We start from the raw sequence: 14,835 nt of genomic DNA on the forward strand, positions 1-14,835 counted from the left end.
GTGTATGTTACTTTGTAGAGTCATTTACAACAGCTTCGAACGCGGCTCAGCCAAGACGCGAGCGCAACAGTCAAGCACGTCCATGTTTACATAGAAAAAACAATGGAAAAGCAGGGCAACAGAATTAAAAACCTGTAAAGAACTACTACTGTATGTCTGATATTTCATGTTTGCATCATCGCCATATCGCCCAGCCCTAGACCGCACAGAATGAATAAATAAATATGAAAATTTGTACACAGATTACAGTAAAATTTGGGAAAAATAATGTGAATTTCATAGGGCTCTAAAAATGTAATTTTTGTTAAACGTTTAAAAAATGGTTGTTACATTGTATGCATTTCATGATTTCAATTAATTATTCATTTCAATTCATTTTAACTAAAAAAACTGAATTTAGAAAAAATTAAATGTATTTCATAAGTCCCTAAAAATGTAATTTTTGTTAAACCTTTAATAAATTGTTGTTAACTAGAGGGTTAATAAAGTAAAAGTTACTTGAATCATGTTGTAGTTACATTTACAAGGTGACTAGTTAAAAAACGTACAAAATCAAGAATCGGTCAAACGTACTGCAAAAAATCAAGATTTAAATTTTTTGCCATATCGCCCAGCCCTAGACCGCACAGAATGAATAAGTAAATATGTAAATTTGTACACAGATTACAGTAAAATTTGGGGAAAATAATGTGAATTTCATAGGGCCATAAAAATGTAATTTTTGTTAAACGTTCAAAAAATGGTTGTTACATTGTATGCATTTCATGATTTCAATTAATTATTCATTTCAATTAATTTTAACTAAAAAAACTGAATTTAGAAAAAATTAAATGTATTTCATAAGTCCCTAAAAATGTAATTTTTGTTAAACCTTTAATAAATTGTTGTTAACTAGAGGGTTAATAAAGTAAAAGTTACTTGAATCATGTTGTAGTTACATTTACAAGGTGACTAGTTAAAAAACGTACAAAATCAAGAATCGGTCAAACGTACTGCAAAAAATCAAGATTTAAATTTTTTGCCATATCGCCCAGCCCTAGACCGCACAGAATGAATAAGTAAATATGTAAATTTGTACACAGATTACAGTAAAATTTGGGGAAAATAATGTGAATTTCATAGGGCCATAAAAATGTAATTTTTGTTAAACGTTCAAAAAATGGTTGTTACATTGTATGCATTTCATGATTTCAATTAATTATTCATTTCAATTCATTTTAACTAAAAAAACTGAATTTAGAAAAATAAAATGGATTTCATAAGTCCCTAAAAATTAAATTTTTGTTAAACCTTTAATTGAATATATTTCATGATTCCAATTAATTAGACATGCTTTTTGATTACTAAAATTGAACCATTAAATTTGTGTTCTCAGTAAAGTCTCTCTGGTTGTCACAGGTCCGCCGCTCCCACTCACTTCATCAAGTTCTCCCCGGATGGAGAGTTTTTTGCGACCGCAGGACAGGTTTGTGTTTGTACATGTATGACGTGTGCACATTATATATGTATGAGATGCATTATATAATATGACCTCACATGTAATATGATGAGTCTGTTTGTTTATAATAAGAAAATCTCATTTCAAATCCGGTCAGTTGTGTTGGTTGGAGCATAAGTGAGTAACGATAAGCCATTTCTGCATAAAATTAATTGTTTTTGTTTTTAACCTTGCTTCTATTAAATGATGAATAAAGAATGCACATTAGGTGTATTTTTGCTTTTTATGTTTTTATTCAATTTAAATTGAATTGTAAATTATTATTATTATATATTAGGAATATTGGAATTACCTAAAATTAACGAATGTTTAGAATAATTTTTCATTGGCAGTTTGTTAACTAATGAATTAACTAATGTCAACTAATGAAGCCCTAATGTATTCTATTGTAATTGTACAATACAATCATATTTTGTACATGCAACTTGGTCTTACTGTAAATTTAAAAAAATGTCATATATTTAAACAAGTTTACAAAAGTATTTGATTTTTTATCAAATATTAAATTGAAAAATTATGTGTCATTTTTATTTATTTATGTTTCGGTTGTACAAATAATATTTTTTAATTATCGTATAGAATTTATAGAATTATTATCGTTATTAAGACTATTTTAAATCGTATTACTCGACATGAATATAATTCATGTTCAAGTTTATTCATAAAGCACATTTAATTGCTGTACAGAAATACAGTAAAAACCAGAATGAAATAGAATTTGCATTGCATGTTTAAAAATAACAAACTCATAAGACATTATCAACCATGCATATAGATCTCAAACAACATCAAAGGATATGGAGAAAAAAGTGTCTTTGATGCTGATGTAAAATGATAAATAAATCAGCAAATTTACGATCAATACAGACGCTGCATCTATTGCTTCTCCCATGCTTTCTTACTAGCTCTGGGCTTAAAAAGAGTTATGAGTTTCTCACTGAAACATGTTCGCTCAGCTCCTAAATAAGGTCTTTCTGACTTGAATGCACAGTTATTGAAGGATTGTGTTGTTGCAGGACGACTGTCTGGTGAAGGTGTGGTACAGCACCAGTAAATGGCAAGCAGACGTCACCAAACTCTTCACGCCGCTCGACCTGCGCTCCGGAGCCGAGATCAACTTCTCCTTCATTTACCTGGCTCACCCTCGCTCCGTCACCGGCTTCTCCTGGAGGAAGACCAGCAAATACATGCCCAGGTGAGTAGAGGCGTGTAGAGAGCCCTGCTGACCGCTCTGTCCCTCCGGACATTTCAAACTGATTTTTAATCTCTTGTAAAACTAGATTTGATCAAGTGGTATTTGCTAGATGTCGCATAGGTCATACAAGACTGACTCAATGCATGTTCTGCAAGATTCTCCTTTCTGTCAAACATATTTGTGATGCGAGCTAGGAAAACCCGTCGGATGTCGTGCTAGGACGTTTTCAGGAAATAAAAAAAAATAGGTGGAATGTCATTAAATTATTATTCTATAACATCTTGTCTATCATCTCTGAAAATGCACTACCGATCAAAAGTTTGGGGTCAGTGAGACTGTAATGTCATCTTTTTCCTGTATTTTTGAAAAAATAAATGCAGCTTTGATGAGCAGAAGAAACTCCTGTAAAAACATTACAAATCCTTCTGATCCCAAACTTTTGACCGGTAGTGTAACTTGGCCAAATTCACTTGTTTAGTGCGGAAAAATAGCGATTTAATTGTGGCCAGCAGAAAAGACCGTGTCTTTCTCTAGTTTGCTAACGCGCGTTGCGGAGGTGCTTTCCCTTAACTCTGCAAAGACAGTTCACCTTTCAAAATAAACTATGTAACGTATATAATAAAGGCATATCCATGCACATTTTCCGCTAGTCCTGTGTGAACTACGGCATGCAGAGTTTGGGGTAATGTTAGCTTGTCTGCTTGTGCAATGACAGAGCTCTCGTTCTTAAATGGACCAGCACCACTTTCATATTAACCCTATGCATTACTTTCATTTAGTTCAAACGGTGACAGCGTGAAATAAAACTACAAGTTTAGAACAAAAAACTATAAGTTACGGTTCTAACTGTGTCTGGTTATGTATTATAAATCCGGAGTAGTAGAGCAGGAGAAGAATTGGAGATCGCCTGCACGCTGTAATCTGTGATGTTTTATGAACAGATATACACTTAATGTATATTAGGGTCATCTTGAGCTTTTATATGGTAAACCTATAATAGGTAAATATTTTTGCATCACATTTTATTGGACTGTCCCACTTTTAATGTATGTAGAAAACTCTTTTATGAAGTGAACTCACTTAAAGATTTATTTAGTATAATTTTTATCATATGTTAATGTAAAAAATCTTGTGTAATATAACTTGTGTTTGTTTGTTTGTTTGCTGGTTTTTATTGTATTTGTTATAGGCCACTTGTATTTTTTTAATTGTTTTTGCCATGAAAACAGCTTAAGATGCTGACATGGCATTAAATAAAAATATACTACTACTTCCAGAGGCGCCGTGTGTAACGTGCTGCTGACCTGCTGCAAGGACAGCGTGTGTCGCCTGTGGGCCGAAACACTGCTGCCCAGCGACTGTCTTCTGTCTGGACTCAGACACAATCACTGCAGCAATGACGTGATGAAGAATAACAGCATGAAGAAGAGCTCCAGCAACACCCGAGCGCAGAGCCAGAACCCGCTGGAGGTGAGACCAAAAAATGATTCTCTTACTTAGTGTTTTTGTCTTGTTTTCTAGTATAAATATCTAAACATTCTTGAATCAAGATGATTCCTGGCTTCCTGGCTCCGTCTGATGGTCACGATCGCTGCATCTCGTGCCTGGGCTTTGAGCACGCCGAGGCAGCGCTCGTGGGAGATTCATGTTCTCATTGCGGGAACATGACCATCGCGATGTTACGATCGAGACTCCTCTTCATGAAACGAGGGGGAGTCCCTCTTGCTATGCCCCGATCAAGTTCCTCTGTCTCACAGCAGCGGAGGACTACTTCGGCATATGGTCAGGGTGATCTGAGGATGTGTTGTGTGTTCCTTAGGGTCATTTGTATCTTTTACAACATGTACAGTGACTAAAATAAGTCTTTAACACAGTAAAGTGACTTTTACTTGTGATACTTGACTGTTGTGCTTTTATTTTCATTGCCTCTCTTTAAACCAGTTTTTCTCAAAATTCTGTTCCTGAAAATCAGCCAACTTCAGATAACCATAACTTTTGTTACGTTCAAGCTATGGACGAAATAAAAACAGTTTTGGAAATGGCTTGAACCGAGCTTTTATATGGTAAACCTATAATAGGTAAATATTTTTGCATCACATTTTATTGGACTGTCCCACTTTTAATGTATGTAGAAAACTCTTTTATGAAGTGAACTCACTTAAAGATTTATTTAGTATAATTTTTATCATATGTTAATGTAAAAAATCTTGTGTAATATAACTTGTGTTTGTTTGTTTGTTTGCTGGTTTTTATTGTATTTGTTATAGGCCACTTGTATTTTTTTAATTGTTTTTGCCATGAAAACAGCTTAAGATGCTGACATGGCATTAAATAAAAATATACTACTACTTCCAGAGGCGCCGTGTGTAACGTGCTGCTGACCTGCTGCAAGGACAGCGTGTGTCGCCTGTGGGCCGAAACACTGCTGCCCAGCGACTGTCTTCTGTCTGGACTCAGACACAATCACTGCAGCAATGACGTGATGAAGAATAACAGCATGAAGAAGAGCTCCAGCAACACCCGAGCGCAGAGCCAGAACCCGCTGGAGGTGAGACCAAAAAATGATTCTCTTACTTAGTGTTTTTGTCTTGTTTTCTAGTATAAATATCTAAACATTCTTGAATCAAGATGATTCCTGGCTTCCTGGCTCCGTCTGATGGTCACGATCGCTGCATCTCGTGCCTGGGCTTTGAGCACGCCGAGGCAGCGCTCGTGGGAGATTCATGTTCTCATTGCGGGAACATGACCATCGCGATGTTACGATCGAGACTCCTCTTCATGAAACGAGGGGGAGTCCCTCTTGCTATGCCCCGATCAAGTTCCTCTGTCTCACAGCAGCGGAGGACTACTTCGGCATATGGTCAGGGTGATCTGAGGATTACAGTGAGGGCTTCCCCGCCGAGTGCACCTCCGCGGGCCCCCTCACTCCTCCAGCACATCGCATCCTGTGGTGTTCCGTGATGAGACTGCTGAGCCCCCGGATGCAGGGCCTAGCATCTCGTTCGGAGCCCCCCCGGCCCGAGTCAGATCCAGAGCTGACTGCTATGCTTTCCCGGGCTGCCGAGAGCGTCGGGTTGCAATGGAAACCCCCTCCATCTCCGGAGCGCTCGAGGCTGGATGATTGGTTCCTGGGGGTGCCGCACGCCGATCCTCGGCGTCCACCTCCGGTTTCATTCTTCCCGGAGGTGCATGAAGCGGTTACCAGATCTTTTTCTGCCCGAAACCGAGCTAGTGCCTCTTCCATCTTCACTACCCTCGACGGCGGGGCGGCTAAGGGGTATGTGGAGATCCCCCCCCCCCAGTCGAGCGCGCTATTGCGATGCAGCTTTGCCCGCAGAGCACTGCTGCCTGGCGGGGTAATCCACGCCTCCTGTCCAGAGCTTGTAAGTTCTCGTCCGCTCTAACAGCCAAGGCTTACAGAGCTGCTGGACAGGCTGCCTCCGCCCTGCACGCCATGGCCCTCCTGCAAGTCTACCAGGCCAAGGCGTTGAAGCAGCTGCATGAGAGTAGTTCTGACCCGGGTGTGATGCAGGAGCTGTGCACTGTGACAGACCTTGCCCTACGGGCGACGAAAGTCACGGCGCGGTCCCTGGATCAGACGATATCCACCTTGGTGGTCCAGGAGCGCCATCTTTGGCTGAACCTGGCAGATATGAGGGAGTCCGACAAACACTGCTTCCTGGACTCCCCGATCTCCCAGGCTGGCCTCTTCGGCGACGCGGTGGAGAGCTTCACCCAGCAGTTCTCCGTTGCACAGAAGCAGACAGAGGCAATTAAGCACATCCTGCCCCGGCGGCCCGCTGCTGTCAACACCCCGCCACCGGCTGAAGACCCCCGTAGATGCCCGATCGTGGTCGTGCTCTTCTTTCTGCAAGAAGGGCTGGAGCGAAGGCTGTCTCCCTCCACCCTCAAAGTGTATGTCGCCGCTATTGCCGCGCATCACGATGCAGTGAACGGCACGACTGTGGGGAAGCACAACCTGGTCATCAGGTTCCTCCTCCGCACCCCCACCTGGTACCCTCTTGTGATCTCCCCTCGGTCCTGACGGCCTTGAAGGAGGAGCCCTTCGAACCCCTGCAGTCAGTAGAGCTTAAGTTTCTGTCGCTAAAGACAGTCCTCCTCACTGCACAGGCTTCGGTCAAGAGGGTGGGGGACCTGCAGGCATTTTCGGTCTACGATACGTGCCTGGAATTCGGACCGGCCGACTCTCACATTGTCCTGAGACCCCGGCCCGGATATGTGCCCAAAGTTCCCACCACGTCTTTCAGGGATCAAGAGGGCGCTCTCTGGCGAGATCCCAATTTGTCAGTCACTGCTGATGTAACGTCTCCGTTCCCTCCTTCAGGGTACGAGGGTTATATACGTAACCAAGACGATACTTGTACTAGAAAACAAGACAAAAATACTAAGTAAGAAAATAATTTTTTGTAGTGTAAACTATGCATACATGATGCTGTTTTGTTTATAATTGTTTAAGAAACTTAATTATATTTGGTTTATGAACGTTACGCACTTTTTCACAGATAGTCATGTTAATTTATTGATTTAATAAACGTGCATTAGCAATATTTAGCTCGATGCACCTTCTTGTGGCCTCAGGAGAGAAGCCAAAAGCTTTTTTTCCCCCCTAACTGAAATTGTCTTTTAAATTCGAATATTGATAATATTTAAGTGCAAAATTTGAATTTAGTTTAGTCTAGTGTTCACTAATGAAAGAATACAGCAGCGTCTGCTTTGTGTTCCCAGCTGAAGCTGAAGCCGTCGTGGAGAGAGGAGGTGCGCTGTTTATCTCAGCTCTCATACAGCGGTCCTCTGCCCCAGCAGCAGAACAAACACAACGCCCATCGCACCAACATGTTGCACGCCAACGCACTGTGCCACTTCCACATCGCCGCCAGCATCAACCCAGCCACAGGTAACACACACCAGACCTTCAGCCTTCACATGTGACACAGACATGACCCAAAAAAACTCATGAAAATATGTAAATGTATTTTTTTTATCGTACTTAACTTGAAATAAATTGTAATAAATTGTATTTATGAAATAAAACTTCAAATACATTTAAGTATATTTATTTTTCAAAAGGGATAATAAAAGTGTAAAATTAAAATAAATTATTAAAAAAAAAGAATAAAACGCTTATTAAAATTAATTAAATCATAAATGTAAAATGTAAGTAAATAAATTAATTTTAAAATAAAAACAAATAAAAATATCAAAAATATATCAAAATATCAAAAATCAAATACAGTAGTATATGGTTTACCAAATTAGGGGTTCACGAGTTGATAAAAAGCTAAGAATAAAAATTAATAAAAACGTAAAACTAAAATAAATAAATTTTTTAAATGAAAACAAAACACAATGCTTACTAAAATGCATTAAATCATAAAAATTTATAAATTTTAATATAAAAACAAATCTAAATAAACCTCTTGAAAAAGAGGAATGTATTATATTTGTGTATCTGCATGTCATGTGACCGTTAACTGATATCAGAGAACCGTGAATGTGTGTTGTTAAATAAAAAAGTTTGGGAATCCCTGTAATAACACGTGACTAAACCTCCAGCATGATTCATAATGAATTAACTGTGTGTCGTGCTGTTTTGTTTAAATTTTTTAAATAAACCTTGAAAACAGTAAAACAGTGTTAAAGAGAGCATTTTATAATTTTTTTCCCCAGTTGTTTTTTCATAATTCTGTCAAAATTCTGTCAAGGTTCTACAGATGAGCCTTTTTGCTAATTCTGGTACATTTACAGTAATGTTCATTAATGTGCATTGCCCCTGTAAGCAAATACACTTAAACATAAACAGTGATTTTTAGAGCTTTGTGTGACAAACAGGACAAAATTTCCCCCTGCTGTCGCTCTGAAATCTCATCTCTCTGTAGCTCCCCAAACCTGCTGTTAAAGTGCATGCAGGAAGCAGTGACAGATAATGTAAGTGTGAATGTGATGGTGATGTTTGTGTGCAGACATCCCTCTGCTGCCCTCCATCTCGTCCATGAGCGGCTCTGATGAGGAGGAACCGGGCGGCCCGTTCACCGTTCACTGGCTCAACAACAAAGAGCTGCACCTGACGCTGAGCATGGAGGTGTTTCTACAGCAGCTGAGGAGCAGCGGCGAGCAGAACGGACCCACAGAGCGCTACGGTACCGTGTGCATCATCTCAGCCATATATCAGAGGGCAGGACTGATTTACGTTATGTGAGAGTGACACTAATGTGACAATTCAGAGCAGGATGTGAACCAAGATGAGGCAGAACCATTTATTAAAGGGACAGTTACATTTACTCATTTAGCAGATGCTTTTATCCAAAGCGATTTACAAATGAGGACAATAGAAGCAATCAGAATCAACAAAAGAGCAATGATATGCAAGTGCTATAACAAGTCTCAGTTAGCCTAACACAGTTTACGTAGCAAGGTTTATAATTTTTTATTATATAATAAATTGAGAAAACAGAATAGAAAAAAAGAAAGAAAACAGAATAAAGAATAGAGCAAGATAGTGTTAGAGGCCTTTTTTTGCATTTTGTTAATTGTATAATAAATAAAAAGAAAACAGATAGAATACAAAAAGATTAGAGAAGCAGTTAGTAAATTAATAGAGTCTAAAAGTCTAAAAGGGGCAAGTTTTTTTGGCAATCAAAAAGAAGTTGCAAAGAACTGGTACGTTCCCGTTTCAGTGGCAGATAAATTTGTGTGTCATCTGCATAACAGTGAAACGAAATATTATATTTCCTGAGAATAGACCCTAATGGGAGCATATACAGGGAAAACGGCATAGGGCCAAGGATAGAGCCTTGAGGGACTCCAAATGGAAGGGGTGCTGATGAGGAAACAAAGTCATCAAGGCGGACAGAAAAAGTCCTGTTTGTTAGATAGGACCTGAAGCACCCCAAAGCAGTACCCTTAATGCCAACAACATGTTCCAACCGGGAAAGTCGGATATTATGATCAATGGTATCAAAATTTTTTTTTATTCTCAAAGTGCCGGTAACCATTGACTTGCATTATATGAATCACCAAGGAGCACGGTTTCAGCTAAAAATCTTCTTTACTGTTCTACTTAAAAAATAAAAGTCACTGTCTATGTGTTTGCAGTTTTATTGGTGGCATCTCTACAGTAATAGGCCTGTGTGAGCAGCATGTGAGGATCATATGAAGCTGAAATCTCTCTGTTATGAGTAGATGCTGATGAGGAGGGGAGCGGTGCTGATGCTGCGGCTCTGGGCTCCGTCTCTCTCCCTGCGGTGGCGGTGGATCATCTGGTGGATGTGCTGCTGAGTGACTGGAACAGAGCAGCAGACATGCTGTTTAGTATCCACCCGATGGACGGATCACTGCTGGTGTGGCATGTCGACTGGCTGGACGAATACCAGCCCGGCATGTTCCGACAGGCGCAGGTACAGACGCAGATCCTGGGAGAGTTTGTGTTGCAGACGTGAGCGATTCCTCAAATTATGCCTAGAAACAACTCTGAACACGCTGTAACCACACATTTCTCCTTAGCAACCGCATGCAATCTGCCCGCATCCACTGCTGCAAAGATGACGAGTCAGTGTCGCCGACTTCATCTCTTAAACTGAAAACAAAGGGTGCTTTCACACTAGCACTTTTGGTGTGCACCCGGGTTCGATTGACGTCAGAGTACGGTTTGTTTGGATGATGTGAACGCTGTCTTCCGAATTCGGGTGCGCACCCACGAACCATACCCGAGTCCGCTTAAAAAGGGTGGTCTGGGGTACGGTTCAAGTGAACTCCGGTACGACCGCATGCAATTTGCCTATATGCTGGCAAAATGAGCAAATTTTCAAAAATGAGTTCTTTTTATTTTTATTCTACTTTCTCCATTTAAAATACCTTCAAAATGATACATGACTTGTTGAAATCGGACACTAAATGATTGAGCTACAGCCGTTTGAAGGCGATGGAGTCAGCAAGAGTTGATTTTGAGAAAAATAGAGTTAAAGATTCCAAAGCAAAATCACTTAGCAACGTTGCTTATTTTCCTCCAGTTCTTTTCTTAATAATAATTACTATATTATTAATAATCACAATATAGCTATGACATCAAAGCACCGCGAGAGCTACAGAGAGCAGATGGCTTCGCATGCTTTTGAATCACTCTCGCGGTAGTTTGATGTGCGATCGGTCTGCGCACCGCTGCTTCAAATTGAACACACCTCATCTCACAGCCGCTCCGTTTTGACGGCACACTTACGCTCACATCTGCATGTAAACATGTCGTCGGCGTGGAAGTTCTTCATTGTGAGTTAAACAGACACAAAGTTCGCAATTTGTAATACAATATTGACTCAATATTGCTCAAGTTCGCTGACGAAGTTTCAATCAAAGCCACAGCAGAACTGTTTTGTGTCCCCGAGCAACACAGCGGTGTTTCGATACTGAATGAATCCACGTTTTTGAACGAATCAAGTGAGTCAATGATTCAGTAACCCATTCATAAAGAGAGAAGTCACTCGTTTTTGAACGAATCAGCCGTTTGAATGAATGACTAATGACTCACTCATTAAAACAGTCCTTTACCGTCATCTATTGGTGGTTGTGTTTCATATTTAAAAGTGTTGCATTTTTCCCAACATTTTTAACTTGTATGTTCAAAAATATTTAAAACATTACTCTTATAAAATTATTTATGCATTTGAAATTTTGTGGTGTAAATGCATTTATGCACCTCAGCTTCATTAAACATTCTGTATAAATATGTCTAATGCCACTTCAGATGCAGCTTCTGTTTCCTCTGCAGTGTAAAGATGGAGTTTGTTGATAGTATGCGCACTCTAATGCGAACATTAAAATTTGCAAAAATAAATGACTCCACTGCTCACAAAGAGAAGTATGAACACCGGCGATGACAACAGAGTTGCACTGTCCAAAAAGTTTGTGGTATAAATGTGCTTTTTTTTACTTGAAGCATATGTTGTCTTTTTCCTTTATTTTGTCGTCAGAGTGCACCAGAACGCTTCATTTACATGTTAAACTCTCAAAAATTTTCTTCTGGCGGGGGATGCCCCCAGACCAAGGGTCATATTCCATACTATGTCACCTTTTTGACCTCTTGTCAGTTTGCAGGTATGCTCCTTACAGTTTTTCCCTGACACATTCATGATCATTATTTCTGCTGGTGTGCTGTGGCAAGCTTTATGCCTGCGCTTGAGCGCTTATTAGGCTATGTAGGCAATTAAAGGCGCATTATCATGATTTAAATGGGTTATTAAAAAACATGCGATTAGTCGACTAATGCTTCAAATGAACGGCCAGACAAATCTTTAGTCAAAGCAGTGTTAATTTTGACAGCAAATTTTGATTTAGTTTTAGTCATATTTTAGTCATCTGAATTGTTTTTAGTTTTAGTCTAGTTTTAGTCGACTAAATATCAGAAGATTTTCGTCGACTAAATCTACGTTAGATTTACATCGTAGTTTTTGTCATTCAAAAAGAGTTTTAGTTCGTTATTGTCTCGTTGTCGTCGGTGAAAAAAATGTTGTTGACGAAAATTGATGAAAATTATTAGTCAATGAAATTAGTCAAAGGCAGCCCTACTGATCTTTCATCTCTGAAGTGTTCTTTCTGTTCCCAGGTTTCCTTTGTGTCCAGGATTCCCGTGGCCTTCCCCACCGGCGACGCCAACTCTCTCAGCCGCAGCGTGGTCATGTACGCCTGCAACAGAAACGTGGACCTGGCCATGCAGCACGGCCGTCAGCGTCCCGCGGGCCTGCCGCACTCGTCCTCCTCCGCTCTGATCGGACAGAGCCAGAACAAACCCTCCTCCAGCAGCCTGCGTCTCAGCATCTTCACCCCCAGTGTCCTGATGATCTCCAAACACGCCGACGGCTCACTCAACCAGTGGGCCGTCAGCTTCGCCGAGGACTCGGCCTTCTCCACGGTGCTCAGCGTGTCTCATAAGTCACGGTACTGCGGTCATCGCTTCCACCTCAACGATCTGGCCTGCCACTCTCTGCTGCCGCTGCTGCTTACCACCTCGCACCACAACGCCCTGAGGACGCCCGCCGCCGCTCTGACCGCCCCGGCCCGCAGGAGCAGAGTCTCGCAGGACCCCAGCGCCATCTACAGCGAGCTGATCCTGTGGCGGGTGGATCCGGTGGGGCCGCTGTCGTTCTCTGGCGGCGTGTCGGAGCTGGCCAGGATCAACTCGCTGCACGCCTCCGCCTTCTCTAACGTGGCCTGGCTGCCCACGCTCATCCCCAGCAACTGCCTCGGTGAGGACCGCTTCCTTAGGTTCCTTAGGTTCTGACATAAAAGCAAAACTCACTGTGGAAACCAGGGGCCAGTTGTTCAAACGTAATCTGATCGGATTTTGGCCATTGTATTGGATCAAATCTTGAAAATAGGTTGTTCAAAGGAAAAAAAGGATTCTGAATTCGGATTAGATCACAAAATCCAATCTGGGTTTTGATCTGGATTAAATCCTCAATTCAAACATTTTAGTAAGATTGGGATACTTTTGATCCAAAAAAACTGGATTGTTCTGATCCCAGCAGAAGGGTGGATTTCAGGAACAAAAATGTAATAAAACTTTAAACCTGGTCCAAAAAATGCAACATTTGTAACGTAACATATCCCCATATCCCCAAACAGCTGTCAATATCAAACAAAAATATTATATTTAATTTAGTTTTCTTTTTTTCATCACTGATTGTAAACTACATTGGCACAATCATCAGAGATGGACCAGTCAGAAGTAGTTATGTGTGTAAATGCAATGCAAAACTAGATTGCAAAACATTGGCATTTTTTTCCATCAGCATGTCTCTTTAGGGGATTTGGAAATCTGGAAAAGTGTGTATCTGGATCAGGGTGATCCAATCCAATTTTGCTTTGAAAAACCGGCACTAAAGTAAGATGGGTCACCTGATCCTGGATCGCAAAAACATGGGATTTCCAAATCCAGATCATTCTGATCCAGATTAAACTTTTTGAACAACTGGCCCCAGGGTTCGTACGAGGTGCTTAAAGGGATCATCAGATGCCCATTTTCCACAAGTTGACATGCTTCTTTAGGGTCTTAATGAAAAGTCTATAACATACTTTGGTTAAAATTTCTCAATGGTAGTGTAAAACAACACCCTTTTTACCCTGACAAAAACAGCTCTGTTCACAGCAACCCGTTTCGGTGCATGTCCCTTTAAATGCTAATGAGCTCTGCTGACCCCGCCCCTCTCTTCCGTGGGGTGACGAGCTGTACTGTTAACTTTAGCCGCATTTAGCCGCGGAACTTGCTAACTAGAAAACCTAAAAACCCTTATTCTCTCTTCTGCTGTAAGTGAAGCTGGATCACGAATGATTTGCGCGAACATAGATGCATTTATGTAGATCGGGGGATCATTCCCTTCAAAAACAAACGTAATCCTTTGCATCTTCAGCGGCTCAGATGTCGGGAGTAGACTTGTGCCGGTATTCGGTAATGCGATATATCACGGTAATTAATATGCACGATATTGTTATCGTGGGCACTTCTAAATACCGTGAATAATTATATTTTACAAATTATTCAGAATTTTGAATGCATTTTAAGAATACTTTTCCCATAAACTGGTCAAAATGCACAACACCGCCGTATGCTGCATGAAAGATGCGTGCGCACTCTGATGTAAACAAGCGCGGACGAGAAGCACATGGCGGAACACGTGAGAGACGCTCTGGATGAAAGCGCACTTTCACTCTCTGACAGCAGATGGCGCTAAACTGCAGAAATAATAATAATAATAATGAATAATGTTCATCACAGCGCCAAATACTTAAATATTTAGACTTAATAGGCTATCCACTGCGTCTTCAGCGGCTCAGATGTCGGGAGTAAATGACGACTGCTATGTTCATTATTACATCCAACAACAGAACACCTCAATCGCTCAGGAGACATTCTGTTTACAGCTCACTCAGGGCGGGTCTAAGGTAAAACGGCAGTGTCAATCAACAATCGTGGGAGGGGCCTGGGTCTGGGTGACGTCACACAGCCAAGCATCTGAGATCGGCTTGATCTGAGAAAGGGGATATTATTTATTGGGATTTAAAAAAAAAAAAAAACACTGGGTGGATTTTTATGATTATAGGGTGGTTGTGTACACACCCCGTAAGACACATTTAT

At 40.7% G+C, this 14,835-nt stretch overlaps 1 protein-coding gene across 1 annotated transcript in view; it reads left to right on the forward strand.

The window, feature by feature from the left end:
- LOC107713550 (dmX-like protein 1) overlaps window positions 1–14,835 on the forward strand; it is a 66,717-nt gene that overhangs the window by 10,040 nt on the left and 41,842 nt on the right. Inside the window, exons 7-15 of the mRNA XM_016519099.1 lie at window positions 1,399–1,465; window positions 2,515–2,693; window positions 3,971–4,163; window positions 4,244–4,494; window positions 5,049–5,241; window positions 7,440–7,608; window positions 8,675–8,851; window positions 9,894–10,108; window positions 12,307–12,946. Of these exons, the coding sequence (XP_016374585.1) occupies window positions 1,399–1,465; window positions 2,515–2,693; window positions 3,971–4,163; window positions 4,244–4,494; window positions 5,049–5,241; window positions 7,440–7,608; window positions 8,675–8,851; window positions 9,894–10,108; window positions 12,307–12,946 (2,084 nt within the window). The remainder of the gene's footprint in view (window positions 1–1,398; window positions 1,466–2,514; window positions 2,694–3,970; window positions 4,164–4,243; window positions 4,495–5,048; window positions 5,242–7,439; window positions 7,609–8,674; window positions 8,852–9,893; window positions 10,109–12,306; window positions 12,947–14,835) is intronic.

The sequence above is a fragment of the Sinocyclocheilus rhinocerous genome, unplaced genomic scaffold (genome assembly GCF_001515625.1).
Source record: "Sinocyclocheilus rhinocerous isolate Xijiao unplaced genomic scaffold, SAMN03320098_v1.1 scaffold1049, whole genome shotgun sequence".
NCBI lineage: Eukaryota > Metazoa > Chordata > Actinopteri > Cypriniformes > Cyprinidae > Sinocyclocheilus > Sinocyclocheilus rhinocerous.